The 19,966-nt window shown below is 40.1% G+C and overlaps 1 protein-coding gene across 1 annotated transcript in view; it reads left to right on the forward strand.

The window, feature by feature from the left end:
* Positions 1-19,966, forward strand: part of agpat1 (1-acylglycerol-3-phosphate O-acyltransferase 1) — a 103,303-nt gene that overhangs the window by 50,570 nt on the left and 32,767 nt on the right. The window contains exon 2 of the mRNA XM_062973658.1: positions 17,370-17,559. Coding sequence (XP_062829728.1) covers positions 17,375-17,559 — 185 coding nt within the window. The 5' untranslated portion in view covers positions 17,370-17,374. The remainder of the gene's footprint in view (positions 1-17,369; positions 17,560-19,966) is intronic.

A 19,966-nucleotide genomic window follows, 5' to 3' on the forward strand; every position in this document is an offset into this window, starting at 1 on the left:
CCTGCCGGCACAAGAGTTTAACTCATTGTGCCACCGGAGGCTCCTAAGACTAGGGATGACACAATAGGAAAGTTTCAAAACCATAAATCGACCAATCTAGAGATTTCCAAACTCTAATCCTCAAGGTGTTTTGGACTTAAGATCCCAGAAGCCTGAGCTCCCTTGGCTAATGATCAGGGATTATGAGAGCCAAAAAGTCAAAAACATCTGGAAGAGCAGAGTTTGGGAAATATTGATTTAAAACTTCTAAAAATTAATTGAAGACGTTGTATAAAAATTACAATACAGACAGTTAAAAACCTCATTGGAGTGTGTTAATTGCCATTTTGGCCACAAAATGCCGAAAGGGATTTGTCAGGAGGATCACCGGAAGGGCAGAAATATCCTTTAGACCAGCAGGAATTGCTTATACTTGATGCCACAAATCATTATGTTTCCCAATTACTTTTAAAAGACTTTTTAAGAAGTGATTTTTCAAGTTGCATGCAATTCATGCAATCGTCATACAAATCATTTATCAATGGACAAGTAATGTAAAAAGTTACTTTAAGAAACATTATAACATACTAGCTGTGCCCGGCCACATGTTGCTGTGGCGAAGTATGGTGGTATGGGAAATAAAGTATTGAGGAATTGGTGGTAGTTAAGGTAAAGGGTAAATGTTTTCCCCTGACATTAAGTCCATTATAAATGGGTTATATAGCTGTGTGGAAGGGCCTTCAGTCTACACTGCCATATAATCCAGTTAAAATGAGACAATCTGTATTTTATAGGCAGTGTGGAAGAGGCCTAAGTGAGGCCTAACTCTGCCTGTGCCCTGGGCTGAGTGGGTTGCTAGGAGACCAAGTGGGCGGAGCTTAGCCTTCTTACTGGCAGCAATTGGATAAAAACAATTATTAATCTCCCTCTAATTAGGACTTTATTTTTCTTTTCTTTTTGTTGTATGAACGTAGAGGCATGGATGAGGGGTTGTGCTGCCAAGTTTAGTGTTTCTGGGATGTGTAGTTTTGTTGTTTTGTCCTAGGCCGAAATGTCATTACCCTTTTATATATATAGATTGCAAGCCCACCTGGATTTTGCCATTTGAACATCCATGAATTTAGTTATCCACAGAGGTCCTGGAACCAAACAACAAGCAGATACCAAGGGCCCATTGGACTCCCAGTATGCCCAATGTCAGTTGAGTTTTGGGGGTCTGGATTCATGAAGAGAATCCCCAAAGACTGATTTAAATGGTCTTTTGAACACTCTTCATAATCTTTCTCTGATTGTCTGGCACTGAATGTCATCCCATTCCCATTTGAAGTGCTTTTCTGGGGATGCCATTTGTGGAGATGGCATCGTTTAAGAAAGAACTCAGTCATCACTGCAACTGAGTATGTTTTAATGTAGTATATGTTTTATTATTTTATGTTTATATGTTTTAAATGTATTTATATGATTGTATTTTATTGTGTATTGCTGGGCTTGGCCTCCATGTGAGCTGCGCCGAGTCCCTTCGGGGAGATGGGGCGGTATATAAGAATACATTTATTATTATTATTAAATGGTATGATATACATTGTTCAAATGTTGGGTTAGAGCTTTAAAGACCTGTGTTGAAGCCATGAAATTCACTAGGTAATCGTGGGCGAGTCATGCTCTCTCCGCTGGCTTTGGCTCACAGGATTGCTATGAGGATATAGCGGTGAAAGGAAGTGAATCATCTAAACTCCCTGGAGCTCAGCAGTAGATCAAAGTTTTGTGAGCAAAAGATCATGGGTTCAGTACTTGGCATTTGCAGGTAGACCCTGAGGGGATATCTACCTGGATGGGGAATAAGAGCCATCTCTTCTTGAACCTGCTGTGCTCAAAACGTTTGGGATTACAGCTAGCGTTATCGCTAATCAAAGTACTATTGGGTCCTTCAGATATTTTAGACTTCACTTTCCAGAATTCCTGAAAGTTGGCAAAGTTGATGAATCGCTCAGGTGAGATATTTGGCAGGTATCAGGAGGTTGCTATGAACAATAAGTAAATACAGGCAATCTCCAAGTTACAAACAAGATAGGTTCTGCATGTTTGTTTTAAGTTAAATTTGTATGTAAGTGAAAACAGCCTTCTTTGGAGGCTTTTAAGCAGAGGCTGGATGGACATCTGTCAGGGATGCTTTGGATGTCATTTTCCTGCTTTTTGGCTGGGGGTTGGACTGGATGGCCCACAAGGTCTCTTCCAACTCTAAGATCCTATTATTCTTTTTTTAAGTGGAACTCCAGATGTGTGTGTATATATGTGTGTGTGTGACATATACATATACATATACACGTGTGTGTGTGTGTGTGTGTTTATGTATGTGTATGTTAGCTTTGGATAGCAGAAGGAAGGCTTAATAGCCCAGTGATCTTTGTTTTGCTGTCTATGCCCCTGTTTTGAATATTTCATCTCACTTTCTGTCCCTGTGACAATTGGATTTTTTAAAAAATTGTTTTGTTGTGTAAACAAGGATTAGTGAGAAAACTTCAGCGGAGACTCCTTTTCCCTATGATAACTCCTTCAGGAGTGAATTTCTCTTCCAAGGGGTAGATTTCTCTCACCTGCTATCGTGTCTCTCCACCATTCTTAATCATGAGTCATTTGTGAGCCAGATATTTGTAACTCAGTGACTTGCTTTACACGTTGCTGGTGATACCTCCTTCAGGAGTCAATTTCCCTTCCAAGGGGTAGATTTCTCTCACCTCCTGTTGTCTTTCCACCATTCTTAATTATGAGTAATTTGTGAGCCAGATCTTTGTAACTCGGTGACTTGCTTTACACGTAGCTGGAACTGTGGTATCTCCTTTATTGGAGGTTTTTAGATGGAAGCTGGATGTCTATCTGTAGGAGTATTTGAGATGGAATGCAACATGGAACTAAAATACAGCAGGTAACTAAAAGGATAAAATCATTTAAAACACATAGATTAAAACCATAAGATTAAAATGCACATTAGAATAATTCATACTCATAAAATGGCTATTAAAATTCATAGATTATATGAGACTGATAGGAATGCTGGAAAATATGGGTCTTTCATTCTGTTTTCAATTCTGACAGCTCATTTAGTTGAACACCCTCCCCAGAGAAATACGGCAAGCCCCAACCCTTTTGAGTTTTAGAAAAGCCCTGAAAACATGGCTATGTGCCCAGGCTTTTGAAGATTAAATGATAATGACGACCCGGACTGATTTACGGCTACAACACGAGGACTTTGGAGGAATGGATTTTAATCATATGTTTTTATATTTTTTATATTGTTTTAATTGTTTTATTGGATTTTTATTGCTGTTTTAATTATGTATAGGCATCGAATTGTTAGTCTTAGTAGATCACAAGCTGCACATGAGCCAACAGCAGGATACGGCAGCTAAAAATGCCAGTGCAATTCTAGGCTGCATCAGTAGGAGCTTTGTGTTTAGATTGAGGGAAGTCATGGTCCCAATCTGTTCTGCTTTGGTTAGGCCTCACATGGAATAACACTGTGTCCAGTTCTGGGCGTCATAAGTCAAGAAGGATATGGACAAGCTCCAGAGAACGGCAGGCAAAATGATCAAAGGTTTTGAAACCGAGCCCTATGAGGAACAGCTTGAGGATCTGCATATCCTTATCTTTAAGATAAAAGAAGGCTGAGATTGCATATGATAGCCATGTCTAAACATTTGAAAGGATGTAACATTGAGGAGAAGGTGAACATGTTCCCATCAGCCTTGGACTCAATGTTGTGACTTGCCGGCAATTGCAATTCAGCGCCATTGACGTTCACTCACCTCTGCTCTAAAAGCTTTGTTTTTTATATCATAAAACTATTTGCCTCAGGTCAGCTTTGTCACACCGAGCTGGGCTTTTTTATCATTGTTTGTTAGCTGTTTTTTTTTATTTTGTGATAAAATAAATAGTAAATGTGATTTATTTAAAGCATTTCTACCTTGGCCTTTAGACGGAAAGGCTCCGGGATTGGCTTACAGATCAATAAACACAAGACAGTCCCTGATCTTTAGCTTGCAAGCTTAAAATAAAAGAGCTGCTCCAAAAAGGGAGAAAAAATGATGAGGGGAAAGGTAAAGCGTGAATATTCAAATTGTAGGTTTTAATGCTATACAGATAGCTTTCCAGCTGCAGGGGAAGACAAGTGAGATAGAAAAGGAATGCAATAAAATGAAGGCATGTGAAAATCTCAGACTGAGATTTGAAAATATCTTCAAATGATGGATAGAGCAAAGCTTCAGGCTTGTTCCCATGTAAGCCGTCCCAAGTCCCTTTGGGGAGATGAAGGCAGGATACAAAAATAAAATTATTATTGTTAAATACAATTTTTGCAGCACCGTTATATTTTTTTGTTAATGATCAAGTTGACTTTGACTTGGAGAATAAGAGAATGCCAAGTCACCCTGTTAACAACAGCCCTACTCAGGTCTTGTAAAATCAGGACTATAGGACTTTCTTTCTTGAAGTTATCTACTAGTAATGCAGTTTTGCTCTTTTCTACTGTATCAAGAAGTACAGTAGAGTCTCACTTATCCAACACTTGCTTATCCAACGTTCTGGATTATCCAACGCATTTTTGTAGTCAATGTTTTCAATACATCGTGGTATTTTGGTGCTAAATTCGTAAATACAGCAATTACATAGCATTACTGCATATTGAACTACTTTTTCTGTCAAATTTGTTATATAACATGATGTTTTGGTGCTTAATTTGTAAAATCATAACCTAATTTGATGTTTAATAGGCTTTTCCTTAATCTCTCCTTATTATCCAACATTTTTGCTTATCCAACATTCTGCCGGCCCGATTATGTTGGATAAGTGAGACTCTACTGTATTGCCTTTTCTAATGAGTTTGTCCTTCTTTTTGGAACTGCAGTGGGCTCCATATTTGTGGGCTGGATTATTCTTGGTTTTGATTTGATTGTTTTTTTCAAGATATAATAATATATAATATAATAATAATAATAATAAAACTTTATTTATACCCCGCCACCATCTCCCCAACAGGGACTCGGGGCGGCTTACATGGGGCCATGCCCAAAACAATACAATGTAAACAGCATATAAAAGAAGCACAACACAGCACAACACAATACAATAAGCAATACAGTAAATAATATCCATTACAAAATAAAACAAGGAGACAATAAAAACAAGGGCAGACCACATGAACATTAAGTTAAAACTCGGGGTGAGAAAGACATAAAAATAAAAACCACAGCGAACAGGGTCATAAGGGAGTGGGGTATTCTGGAGGATAGATATTAGAGGGAGCAACGGAAAAGAAATATAACATGGTTACTCTCCAAAAGCGCAGCGAAAGAGCCATGTTTTCAAGTCTTTCTTGAAGGCTGCTAGTGTGGGGGCTTGCCTAATCTCCGTGGGCAGAGAATTCCACAATCGGGGAGCCACAGCAGAAAAGGCCCTCTCCCTTGTTCCCACAAGGCGGGTCTGGGATATCGGGAGTGGGGACAGGAGAGCTTCCCCTGATGAGCGAAGGGATCGTGTAGGCTTGTGATAGGAGATACGGTCACGAAGGTAGGTGGGTCCCAAACCGTTTAGGGCTTTATATGTGATGGTATACACCTTGAATTGGGACCGGAAAATAAAAGGCAGCCAGTGGAGCTCCTTGAACAGGGGAGTAGATCTCTCCCTGTAACTCGCCCCCGTAATTAACCTGGCAGCCGAGCGCTGGACCAATTGTAGTTTCCGGGCCGTCTTCAAGGGAAGCCCTACGTAGAGCGCATTACAGTAGTCCAGTCTAGAGGTAACTAAGGCATGCACCACCGTGGTCAAGTCAGACTTCACGAGGTATGGTCGCAGTTGGCGCACAAGTTTGAGTTGTGCGAAGGCCCTCCCGGCCACCGCCGACACCTGCGCCTCAAGCGTCAGCGCTGAGTCCAGGAGGACCCCCAAACTGCGGACCTGTGATTTCAGGGGGAGTGCGACCCCGTCCAGCACAGGCTGCCACCCGACACCCCGATCCGACGCGCGACTGACCAGGAGGGCCTCTGTCTTGTCAGGATTGATCCTCAGCTTGTTCCTCCTCATCCAGTTCCTCCTCATCCACAGCGGCCAGGCACTGATTCAGCATCCGAGGGGCTTCCTTGGATTCAGATGGAAACGAGTAGTGGATTTGCGTGTCCTCTGCGTAGAGATGGCAACGCCCTCCAAAACTTCGGATGACCTCTCCCAGCGGTTTCATGTAGATGTTGAATAGCATGGGGGATAGAATAGACCCTTGCGGGACCCCACAGGTCAATGGCCAGGGGTCCGAGCAGGTGTCCCCCAGCTTCACCATCTGGGAACGCCCCTCCAGGAAGGGCCTTTCTACCCAGACATATAATCCAGAATATCAAGGCAGATAATCCACATTATCTCATAGAATCATAGAGTTGGAAGAGACCTCTCAGGCCATCCAGTCTAACCCCCTGCCAACTGGATTATCTGAGTCTACGCTGCCATATAATCCAGTTCAAAGCAGATAATCTGGATTTTATATAGCTGTGTGGTAAGGATCTAGGTCTTCCAAGCAATTCTGTGGTCAATGTCTAGAGGAAAACAGCCATGGAATCACGATGCAGGACCTACAGTTTCCTGGAGAGGTGTTCATTCATGTGACTGGAGAGGGCTGTCCGTAGTGAAAATATAGGGTTTCTACGGGAGGAGGTGTCTTGGAACAAATCCCTTGTGGATACAAGAGCCGTACTGCATTTCAGAGAACTGTCCTCCTTGCTAATTACTATGGTCTGAATGTTTTGTTAGTCCTACTAGAGCAGGGATGCCATACTCCTTTTCCACATCAAGGGTTACTTTCAAAGGGTTGTTGAATCCATGGACAGAGAATCTGTGGGAGACAGAGGGCAAACTATATATATTTTTTAACATAATATTCAGTACTCTGCTTTTTACCCAACTGGGGTCCATAGATGTTATTGAACAACTCCCTTCACTTTTGATGGCACTATGTAGCAAAATTTGAAACATTTTCTGTTCCTGGTTTGAAAGTGTTACAGTGTTCCCTCACTACTTTGCGGTTCACTTTTCGTGGATTCGCTGTTTCGCGGTTTTTCAATAAACTCTAAAAGACTATTATAAATCATAAAACATTACAATTTACAGCCTAAGGAAGGGAGGAAGGAGAAGCCAGAGAGAGAGAAAAGGAGCCCAAGTGGCAACGAGAGGAGAAGGAGGCGATTTATCAACACACGATTGGTTGATAAAGACTTAAAATATTGTATAACTACTAAAATAATGTATAAATATTAAAATAAATATAGTGTCCCTACTTTGCGGATTTTCAGTTATTGCGGATGGTCCTGGAACCTAACCCCAGCGATAAGTGAGGCAACACTATATATATCTGTGGAATGGCCAGGGTGGGAAAAGAACTCATGGCTGTTTGAGGAAAGCGAGAATGTTGCAGTTGGCCTCTTTGATTAGCATTGAATGGCCTTGCAGTTTCAAAGCCTGGTTGCTTCCTGCCTGAGGGATCCTTTGTTGGGAGGTGTTTCCTTTTTAATTGTGCAGTACTTACTTTGAAAGTTGTTATACGCCATAAACTTTGTTTTTCTGGCTACCATTTTAAACCTTTTATTGTGCCATTTTTAACCTTTCATATGCCATATTCAACTTTTTGCGCAGCCCACAAAAATAAAGATTTTGCAGTTTAATAAACTTTCTCCATGTTTTTATGATAAATCCAATTCGAAAATGACATTTATAATCCAGGAACAAAAATTGTGTTATACAGTTTTATTTGCCATGTGGACTGGGAATTGCAGCCCAACGGCACTTGCAGCTCTGAGGTTGGGGAAAGGTTTTTAAGCCAGTCGTATCCACAATCCTTGTATCTCAATTCAAACACTACTATCTCGAATAAGCAGAACAAACCATAACCTTGCAGGAGTTACTGTATCACAACTCCCATCAGCTCTTGTCATGATGTTTAATGAGAAGGAAGGCAGGAGTTTTAAGAAAGAAAAAGTGAATTGTAAATAAATATACTAGTCTAGCATTTGGAGGGCCACATAAAATGATATGGTGGTCTGGATTCGGCTCATAGGCCTTGAGTTTCACACATCTGTACTAGCAGGAAACTATTAAGCCAAATATGAAATGAATCAATTCATTTCTCATGGCTCCATTCTATGAAATCCGGGTAATTTTAGTTTAGTGATTTCTCAGCACTCTTTGGCAGAGAAGAACTTGAAAAGCTACAATTCCCACAATTTCATAGCTTTGAGCAATTGTAGTGAAAATGGTGCCAAACTGCATTGATTCTACAATGTAGAGAACAAAAAAATACAAATACTAGATACTAGTATTTGGGAGCGCTTTAGTCTTTTGTCTGGGATGAAGAATTCCTATGCTGCTGGCAGGCTGCCCGGGAGATGTGAAATGTTTCTCCCAGCACATCTAGGAATTCAAAGTATTTTTCCAGCCGTGCTCCCGGTGACCTCTGTGCTTTGTAAGGAGTTCGGTTGCCAAGTTGCATCCTATGTTCTGTTGTGGCTTCACATTCTCTGCATGTTCTGCTTTGCATGGTGGTTAGATGCAAAGCTCTTAAAGGGAAACATCAATATAATGTGAAGATGTACATGCCCACTGAAGAGAAGTTTGAAAGGACTTATAATAGCCATACTTAAATATTTAACATGAATATGTTACGTGGATGTTGGACTACAACTGTTTTCATCATTAGACATCATGACTAGAGCTGATGGGAGTTGTGATATAGTAACATCTGGAAGGCTGCAGTTTGTTTATTCAGGAGAGTGGGATTTGAATATAGATACAAGGCTCATGGATGAGATGTCAGACTTTAAAATGTCCTTTAGCCTTTCCCCAACTTCAGAGCCACAATTGCTATTGGGTTGTAATTCCCATTATCCCTAGTCTGCATGGTGAATAATCAAAAGTAATGGGAGTTGTCATTCTTTAACATCTGGGGAACCAAACTGGCTCAAAGATCACCAAACACATGCGAAAGCAATCGCTGGCCCCTTGTATCCACCAATTCTCCATCCATGGATTCAATGGCCCTTTGAAGGCAACCATAAGGCTGATGCGGCCCTCAATGAAAGTGAGTTTGACACCCCTGTTATAAGACTTCAATATCTAAGGGGGGAGGGGAAAATTAATAATTTAATTTTTTAAAGGATAGTATTTATAACTACTTGATCAAATCCTTCCGATACATAAATGGGGCAAAAAAACACGAAACAGTGACAAAAAAATCTCTTAAATATGGGCACACTGTAAAATTAAGTACAGCTTCTTACTTGAGTAACTATTTAAGCAACTTCAGAATGTTTTTCATTCAGAAGCCAGGGCCAGCACTTCAAACATGTTAACTTCCCCTTCCACCTTTTAAATGAAGCCAGAGTGCAGCACTAAGCAGAACTAACTTTAAAATCTATCATTGCACAACAAAATGAGTAAATAAAGAGAAACAGCAAAGTGTAGTGGTTTGAACACTGTACTACGACTCTGGAGGCAAATGATCGAATCACTGGGTTGCTGTGAGTTTTCCATGCTGCATGGCCATGTTCCAGAAGCATTTTCTCCTGACGTTTCACCCACATCTATGGCAGGCATCCTCAGAGGTTGTGAGGTCTGTTGAAAACTAGGCAAGTGAGGTTTACGTATATATCTCTGGAATGTCCAGAGTGGGAAAAGAACTCATGACTGTTTGAGGAAAGTGTGAATGTTGCAGTTGGCCACTTTGATTAGCATTGAATGGCCTTGCAGCTTCAAAGCCTGGCTGCTTCCTGCCTGGGGGATCCTTTGTTGGGAGGTGTTAGCTGGTTGTTTCCTGTTTGGAATTCCTCTGTTCTGAGTGTTGTTCTTTATTTACTGTCCTGATTTTAGAGTTTTTAAAATACTGATAGTAAGATTTTGTTCATTTATCATGGTTTCCTCCTTTCTGTTAAAATTGTCTACATGCTTGTGGATTTCAGTGGCTTCTCTTTGTAGTCTGACATAGTGGTTGCTAAAGATAGCGAGTCACCATTTGACTATGGAAACCCATTAGGTGGCCTTGGAGTCGCATCTCTCAGCCACAGAGGAAAGCTACAGCAAATCCCTTCTGAACTAACCATGCCAAGAAAAACTTGTGATCAGTTTTCCCTAAGGCTTGAATAGGTCGGTAATGACTTGTAGGCAGACAACAACAAAGGGATACGCATTGCTAAATGGATCTTATCCAAAGTAAACCAGCTATTGTGTAAGCTTTAATAGTGCTGTGATAGAGTTGTATGAAAGGGTGCTTGGTTGGCTTTTGCAGCACAGAGGAGTGAAAATGTGGATTCTGAATCCATGGATAAAGGGTTACTCTATATTCTAAAATCAGGGAGAACTTTCCCGAGAATTTCTCAAACCTCAATGGAGACCTTGTGTTTGTTGCTGTTCTGGTTTATGATATTTTGTTGCATTTGTCCTGAGCAAAATTTCATGGGAAATCAGGTGCAAAGGTCGGTGAAATTTTCATGCAGTTGTATAAATATCAGGAAAGGCTTCCTTTCCCTTCCCTCTGAAAGCTCAAAATAGTTGAACTAATATTGGAATACAGTGGGGAAAACACCTAGCAGGTATCCTTAGTGTGGTTCAGATGTTTTATATTTTTCCCAAGCTTGACTTGGGGAGTGTCTTCTTCTTCTTCTTCTTCTTCTTCTTCTTCTTCTTATTATTATTATTATTATTATTATTATTATTATTATTATTATTATTATGTGCAAGAGGACATGACAGATTAATAGCATGCACCCTGCATTATTTAGATGCCACGAAGAAAATCCAGAAACTCTGAAAGTATTTTAATATCTTGCCTGATGTGCTTTGGGGAGGAAAAAGAGAGGCAAAAATAGCGTTGATTTCCAATTTGAATACAGTTGGCCTTCCATGCTTGGGGTTTTTACTTTTGCTGTTTTGATTATTTGCGGATTTGATATCCTCTCAAGGATAACTTTATGGTCAACTTTTCCCAGAGTCATGTTGGAGGGCCTAGAGATTCCTATTGAGAACATCATAATTTTAAGATGCACCCCATTCTTTGAGATGTTTATATAGGGAGGAAAATGACACAGACAAAATAGAAAACACTTGGGGAAAAGGCACTGCTCCTCATTAGGTCTTATCTTTCCAGGTTTGGCTAGTATCCATTTCAATGGCACAAGTGGTGCTTGTTTATTATGGAATTGCAGTCAGCCTTCTGCATGTGGTGAGGTTCGTGGCACAGAACCTGAGTAAAAGCGAAAAACTATAAATAAAGAAATGGCCTTCTTGTTGTTGTTGTTGTTGTTGTTGTTGTTGTTGTTCTGAGTCTTCCAGCTTGACTATGGCCAACATATGCGGGAATATGAACACGGAATCATTTTTAAATTTTTTTATTAATGCTTATTACAATTTAAAAACGGTGGGGAGGGTAGGAGGATAGGGGAGAGAAAAAATAGGGGGGAGGGTTGTGGGAGATGGTGGTGTAAAAGACAACTAAGGAAGGAGGGGGAATGGAAGAAGGGATTTGGGATTTTGGAAGATCTGTGAAGTGATAAGATTTGTGAGGGTTAATTTTGTGTTTATGCATGCAGGTGGTTGTTGATTGTGATCTTGACTCTGAATTGAAGGAGTCTTAGTATGTTCGTCCACAGTCATCATTATCTTTCGTCTGCGGTCCTCGTTGTCATTGTGTCGTGATTTTTTCTGAGAAGATCCCTGAAATCAACTAGGATGATCATGGAATCCTATTGGAGAACCTAGAGCAGTGGTTCTCAACCTTCTTAATGCCGTGACCCCTAAATACAGTTCCTCCTGTTGTGGTGACCCCAACCACAACATTATTTTCGTTGCTACTTCATAACTGTCATTTTGCTACTGTAATTAAATATCTGATATGCAGGATGTATTTTTATTCACTGGATCAGATTTGGCACAAATACCCCATACGCCCAAATTGGAATACTGGTGGGGTTGGCAGGGGAATGATTTTGTCATTTGGGAGTTGTAGTTACTGGGATTTATAGTTCACCTACAATCAAAGAGCATTCTGAACTCCACCAATGATGGAATTGTACCAAACTTGGCACACAAAAGTCCATGACCAACAGAAAATACTGGAAAGGTTTGGTGGGCATTGACCTTGAGTTTTGGAGTTGTAGTTCACCTACATCCAGACAGCACTGTGAAAGCAAACAATGATGAACCTGGATAAAATTGGGAGTTGTAGTTCACTTACACCCAGACAGCATTGTGAAAGCAAACAATGATGAACCTGGATAAAACTTGGCACAAATACTCAATATGCCCAAATGTGAACACTGGTGGAGTTTGTGGAAAACAGACATTGATATTTGGGAGTTGTAGTTGCTGAGATTTATAGTTCATCTACAATCAAAGAGCTCCTTGAACCCCACCATGATAGAATTGGGCCAAATTTCCCACACAGAACTCCCATGACCAACATAAAATACTGGTCTTTGGTAATACCTCTGACCTAGAGAGAAACGTTGACCTAGAGAGTCCTAAATAATAATAATAATAATAATAATAATAATAATAATAATAATAATAATAATAATGAAATCCAGCATATCTATCTTGTTTGCTGTGTCATAAAAAATAATAATAATAACAATACATCACAGTTGTGGAAAGGAAAAAGGTTTGGATCAGTGATGTTGCCATCCCAGGTGACAGTCGCATTGACGAAAAACAACAGGAAAAACTCAGCTGCTATCAGGACCTCAAGATTGAACTTCAAAGACTCTGGCAGAAACCAGTACAGGTGGTCCCGGTGGTGATCGGCACATTGGGTGCCGTGCCAAAAGATCTCAGCCGGCATTTGGAAACAATAGACATTGACAAAATTACGATCTGCCAGCTGCAAAAGGCCACCCTACTGGGATCTGCACGCATCATCTGAAAATACATCACACAGTCCAAGACACTTGGGAAGTGTTCGACTTGTGATTTTGTGATACGAAATCCAGCATGTCTATCTTGTTTGCTGTGTCATAATAATAATAATAATAATAATAATAATAATAATAATAATAATAATAAACTTTATTTATACCCCGCCGCCATCTCCCATTGGGATTGGTGCGGCTTACAAAATAGCACACAGAGATGTCATATATAAAATACATAATGCATAAAATACATCAACATGAAAACAATAACAACATTACATAAACCAGGTATATAAATTGGATAAAACAATCTCTATTAAAATAGAATCAGTTAAAAGATCCATGTAATCAATATAGCAGCCCAGCTGAGTGCACAGAATATAGATATAAAGTGCTAAGTGATTGGCAGTCAGTTCTGGTTACTGTCTAAACATTATCAAATGCCTGCTGGAAAAACCAATTTTTTAACTCCTTCCTAAAGTGTTATAGTGTAGGGATTTGTCTAAGTTCCCTGAGGAGGTCGTTCAGGAGCCGGAGGGCCACCACTGAGAACGCTGTCTCCCTCGCCCCCATGAACCACAATAAAGACGGATGCAAGGCCGAGGGGAGGTCTTCCCTGGCAGATTTTAGAGCCCGTACCGCTTCATACGGGGAGATGCAGTCACAAGGATCGACTGGACCCGAACCTTCAAATTTTTTTCCAAATGGTTGGTTGTCTAGGTAAAGGTTTCCCCTGACATTAAGTCTAGTCACGTCCAACTCTGGGGGTTGCTGATCATCTCCATTTCTAAGCTGAAGAGCCGGCGCTGTCTGTAGATGCCTCCAAGGTCATGTGGCCGGCATGACTGCATGGAGCGCCATTACCTTCCCACCAGAGCAGTACCTATTGATCTACATTTTCATGTTTTCGAATTGCTAGGTTGGCAGAACCTGGAGCTAACAGTGCAAGCTCACCCCACTCCTTGGATTCGAACCGCCAACCTTTCAGTCAGTAAGTTCAGCAGCTCAGCGGTTTAACCTGCTGTGCCATCATGAAAACAGGCTTCCTTAGTGATAGCATCAATCTTCTCTCTTGTATTTGGAAAAGCAGATGTTGTATTCACCTTTAAATGTCTTCTATAAACATACTAGCTGTGCCCAGCCACGCGTTGCTGTGGCGAAGTCTGGTGGTATGGGAAATAAAGTATTGAGGAATTGGTGGTAGTTAAGGTAAGGGTAAAGGTTTTCCCCTGACATTAAGTCCATTATAAATGGGTTATATAGCTGTGCGGAAGGGCCTTGAGTCTACACTGCCATATAATCCAATTAAAATAAGGTAATCTGTATTTTATAGGCAGTGTGGAAGAGGCCTAAGTGAGGCCTAACTCTGCCTGTCCCCTGGGCTGAGTGGGTTGCTAGGAGACCAAGTGGGCGGAGCTTAGCCTTCTAACTGGCAGCAATTGGATAAAAACAGTTATTCCTCTCCCTCTAATTAGGACTTTATTTTTCTTTTCTTTTTGTTGTATGAACGTAGAGGCATGGATGAGGGGTTGTGCTGGCAAGTTTAGTGTTTCTGGGATGTGTAGTTTTGTTGTTTTGTCCTAGGCCGAAATTTCATTACCCTTTTATATATATAGATGCAATTTACGATGGTACCTCTATGCTGTTTTTTAAATTCTAACTTTTTTGGGTTATTCATAATATGACATAATGAAACTATTTTTTAACAGACAAGACAAGAAACTCACCAGGCGTTGCATGTTATTTCCCCCAAAAGAAGGATTTCCAAGGTTCATACAAAATGTTTTGATTCATAGCTTCACAGTATGAGAAAATGCATTTGCCATTCAACTAAAGCATCTCTCCTCAGGTCCAAATGTGACTGTGGAGGAGGTGGAAACTCCCCACTGTGATCCGTGAAATTAATAAAAGGGAATCATATTGAAAAGAAACCTTAGCTCTGACTGTTTTACTTCTATCGTCTTGGACAAGAGGTCCCAGCTTTTCTATCACCGTGGTTTTCCAATTTTTGTATACAAAGCTTTAGTGGAGATGTTCTCTGTTTTTCTCCCTAGTCCTGAGCTATTATTATTAGTCTTTCAGCAAAATAGCAAAATGGAAAAAATATTATTCAATCGTTATGATGCAATGCCTCACGGTTATTACACGGTTTTGGTCAACGGGAACTGTTTGGCTTGTAATTTGACTCTCTAGTTTTTGTTCTAAAATATTTATTACCTTTGAAATTATTCTGAAACGTTCATAATGTTTCCGTATTATATTACATGTCTCTCTCTCTCTTTTTTATAAACCACATAAAAGACATTTTATTTCAACAAAATAGCTGTGATGGTCTGGAATATCAGTGTGCAAAGGGATCATGTAGCATCTTAGAGACAAAGGATGCAACTGCACTGCAGAATTAATGTAGTTTGACCCTATTTTAATCCCCATAGCTCCATGCTGTGGAAGCCGGGAAGTTATAGTTTGGTGAGGCCCAGGCGCTATTTGGCAGGAAGGCTAAAGTTATTGTACAACTACAGCTCCTAGGATTCCTATAGCATTCAGTGTTGCAGTTAAAGTGGTGTCAAACTGCAATAACTGGGCTCGGGCTGTGGCGCAGGCTGGAGAGCAGCTGCAATGAATCAGTGCAATGAATCACTCTGACCAGGAGGTCATGAGTTCGAGGCCCGCTCGGAGCCTATGTTTGTTTGTCTTTGTTCTATGTTAAAAGGCATTGAATGTTTGCCTATATGTGTAATGTGATCCGCCCTGAGTCCCCTTCGGGGTGAGAAGGGCGGAATATAAATGCTATAAATAAATAAATAAATAAATAAACAAATAATTCTACAATGTAGATATATCACAAATGAACTAAGTTGATAGCATAAGCCTTCATAGATTATTTATTTATTTATTTGCTACATTTATATCCCACTCTTCTCACCCCGAAGGGGACTCAGAGCGGCTTACAAATCAAATGAACATACAATATATTATTAGCATAGCACAATATAAGCATTAAATTACTATATTGTACTGTATCATTATATGCTAATATTATTACTAATATTACATTTAATATATAATAATTATATCTGAAAAAGTAGACAGGCTGCATTTATACTGTGAATTCGTCACAATTTGACACTACAGGCAGTCCACAAGTTATGGACAAGATAAGTTCTGTACATTTTTAAGTGTAACTCCATCCACACACACACACATTACACATTACTGCTCAGACTATTGGCTGTTGATGATGCTGTTTTTGTTACTGTCTTCTTGTAATGTTATTGATTTTATTGAGAAATGTTTTAATATATGTTTGGTTTTAATCTTTGTTGTATTGGGCTTGTCCCCATGTAAGCTGCCTTGAGGCCCTTCGGGGAGATAGAGGTGGGATATAAAAATAAAGTTGTTGTTGTTGTTGTTGTTGTTGTTGTTATGCAGTCATGCTGGCCACATGACCTTGGAGGTGTCTACGGACAATGCCGGCTCTTCAGATAAGAAATAGAGATCGACACCAACTCCCAGAGTCGGACATGAAAACCTTTACCTTTATATATATATATATATATATATATATATATATATATACACACACACACACACACACACACACACACACACATACATACATACACATACACACACATACACACACACACACACACACACACATACACACACATACACACACACACACACACACACACACATGCATGCTTTGGATAACATAGGAAAGGGTTAACCCCTCCCCCCCCCCCCCCCCCCCCGGTGGTGTTTGTTTTGTTGTCTGTGCCCCTGTCAGGAGATTTCACTTCACTTTCTGTCCCTGTGAGAACTGGATTTTGAAAAATGTGGCTTGTTGTGGAAACAAAGATTGGAGATAAATCTTCAGTGGAGACCCTTTTCCCCAAGATAACTCTTTCAGAAGTAAATTTCCCTTCTGAGGGGTAGATCTCTCTCACTCCCTGTTGTCCCACCCCCATTTTAAACTAAGAATTGTTTGTAAATCAATGTTTATAAGTTGGGGACTGAATGTACTTTCACCGCCATGACTTAATGCAATGGAATTCTAGGCATTGTAGTTTGTTGAGACCTTGTAAAGCTAATGATCTTGTCAAAATACAAACCCCCATGGTTACATAACATTGAGCCATGGCAATTAAAGTGGTATCAGACTACATTAAATCAACTTTATAGATCAGGCATGGGCAAACTTTGGCCGTCCGGGTGTTTTGGACTTCAACTCCCACAATTCCTAACAGCCTACCGGCTGTTAGGAATTGTGGGAGTTGAAGTCCAAAACACCCGGACGGCCAAAGTTTGCCCATACCTGGTCTAGATGCAACCTAAGTCCATGCTAACGTATGAAATCTGTGGGATTTTGTCTAGAAAGAGAATGTTTCCAAGCCCTGTGTTTCACTAGATCTTCTGTTCTGACAGCTTCCATCTTTGTCTGTCTTCTAACAGGGACGATGGAGATCTCGCTGGGCCAATGGATCCTCATCCTGATCCTGGTGGTCGTCCCCCTTCTTTACGAATGGAGCACCACCTTCAAGTACTTCTGCAAGATGGCCTTCTACAATAGCTACATCCTCTTCTTGGCCGTCATCGTCATCCCCATGTGTGCTGTCCGGGGACGCAATGTCGAGAACATGAAGTGAGTGAATGGGTTGAGCACATCTTTGGCCCTGTTGACACTGCCATAGGATGCCAGTGTCAATCTGCATTCTTTGGTGGTGTGGATGGAGCATTTGTCCACAGGCAACTTGGCTATTGTTTCAGTGATACAGTCTCTCTGATTTATGTCTGTTCACCTAACACCAGTGAATTCAGATGGACTACCATGCATATACCTCATATGTCATCCTAAACAGATGTCAGATTTAATGGTTTGACGTGTTTTTACTGTGTTTGAATTATTTTTTTATGGCTTTACATTCTGAGCTGTGTGGTTGAATAAATAATAAATAGCACAGTGAGAGCCGAGTGTAATTAGTCCAACAGGCCTGGGGCAACGGAGATGCTTTTTTATTGATTCAATGGATTTCTAGCCTGCTTTTCAGCACCCATTTCCCCCAAAAAAGAACTGCTAATTTGAAACTGGATTGACCTCGGGCTTGAGGTCTGAAACTAGTTTGTTTTTTTTAAAGCTAGTTTCTAAAAATTATATTACAGTAGAGTCTCACTTATCCAAGCTAAACGGGCCGGCAGAACGTTGGCTAAGCGAGTATGTTGGATAATAAGGAGAGATTAAGGAAAAGCCTATTAAACATCAAATTAGGTTATGATTTTACAAATTAAGCACCAAAACATCATGTTATACAACAAATTTGATAGAAAGAGTAGTTCAATACGCAGTAAGATTATGTTGTAATTACTATATTTTACGAATTTAGCACCAAAATATCATGATATATTGAAAACATTGACTACAAAAATGTGTTGGATAATCCAGAACGTTGGATAAGCGAGTGTTGGATAAGTGAGACTCTACTGTATTAGAATCATAGAATAATATTGGAAAGGACCACGTGGGTCATCTAGTCCAATCCTCTGCCATGCAGGAAAAGTATCCATCCGGCCTCTGTTTAAAAGCCTCCAAGAAAGGAGCTTCCACCTTTATATAATGCCAAGGAGCTGCAGTGGCACAGTGAGTTAAACCCTTGTGCTGGCTGAACTGCTGACCTAAAGGTTGGGTTGCTGGCCTGAAGGTTGCTGGTTCGATTCTGCAAGACAGGGTGAGCTCCCATCTGTCAGCTCCAGCTTGCAATAACATGAGAGAAGCTTCCCAGCAAGATGGCAACACTTCTGGGCATCCTCTAGAATTAATGGGGTTGCCATAAGTCAACAGGAAACTTCAAGGTACACACACATATTCATATTGTTGTTACTTCATCTGTAACTGCAACTGAACACAAAGTTGCAGCTAAACCATATACTATTCCTCTTCCTTCCTTTAATGAGCCCTATGCCTTTGACCTCCACCCGTTGTGGTGCAACGGGGAGGTATCCTTCATCAAGTCAACTATTTATTTAATTGATACTCTACTTTTTATTCCATAGAGGGCCCAAAGTTGCTCTGACCATAAGTATTTAAAAATATCATGCAGCTAAAGACAAACATTTTTTTAAAGTATTCAATACAATCCTCTTGAATAAGCTATTGGTTTAAAACAATTAAAAGCGGATTAAGATCTACCATTTGCTAGTGCAAATCCCATTAAAAATGAAATCCCCGTTTAAATGTAACTGAGATGGTGGCTGGACTGAGAAAGAATCCTCCTGCAAAGATCGTTTCATATATACAGTAGAGTCTCACTTATCCAACGTAAACGGGCCGGCAGAATGTCGGATAAGCAAATATGTTGAATAATAAGGAGAGATTAAGGAAACATTAAATTAAACATTTAAACATTTAAACATTAAATTAGGTTATGATTTTACAAATTAAGCACCAAAACTTCATGTCATGCAACAAATTTGACAGAAAAAGTAATTAAATACACAGTAATACTATGTAGTAATTACTGTATTTACGAATTTAGCACCAAAATATCACGATGTATTGAAAACATTGACTACAAAAATGGCTTGGATAATCCAGAAACTTGGATAAGCGAGGCTTGGATAAGTGAGACTCTACTGTACTGTTGTCTGACAAGTTTGTACCCATCCTACATCTGCACAGTTCATATCTTCTTACATTTTTCCCCGCTGAAATTTATGTTTGTCCCGAGTTCTCCGATATATTAATGTCATTTAGATTCTGATCCGTCCTCTAGGGTTTTAGTTATCCCTCCCAATTTGCTGTCATTTACAAATTTGATAAACATTCACCATCGAGGTCACTGATAAAGATAAGACATTGGTTTTAATTCTGCAAATGCACTGCTGGCCACTTCTGAAATATGGACTTCTAGGTTCAGGATTGGATTCAAGGATATACCAGAGTTAAAAGCTGAGATTTTAGTGTGAGTGTAACCCCATCCAGAATCTATACCCTCAGGTCTCTCTTCAATAGCATCTTTGATTTATCTAGATTAAGCTTCAACTTGTTTGCTCTC

Source organism: Anolis carolinensis, chromosome 2 (genome assembly GCF_035594765.1).
Source record: "Anolis carolinensis isolate JA03-04 chromosome 2, rAnoCar3.1.pri, whole genome shotgun sequence".
In the NCBI taxonomy this organism is placed as follows: Eukaryota; Metazoa; Chordata; class Lepidosauria; order Squamata; family Dactyloidae; genus Anolis; species Anolis carolinensis.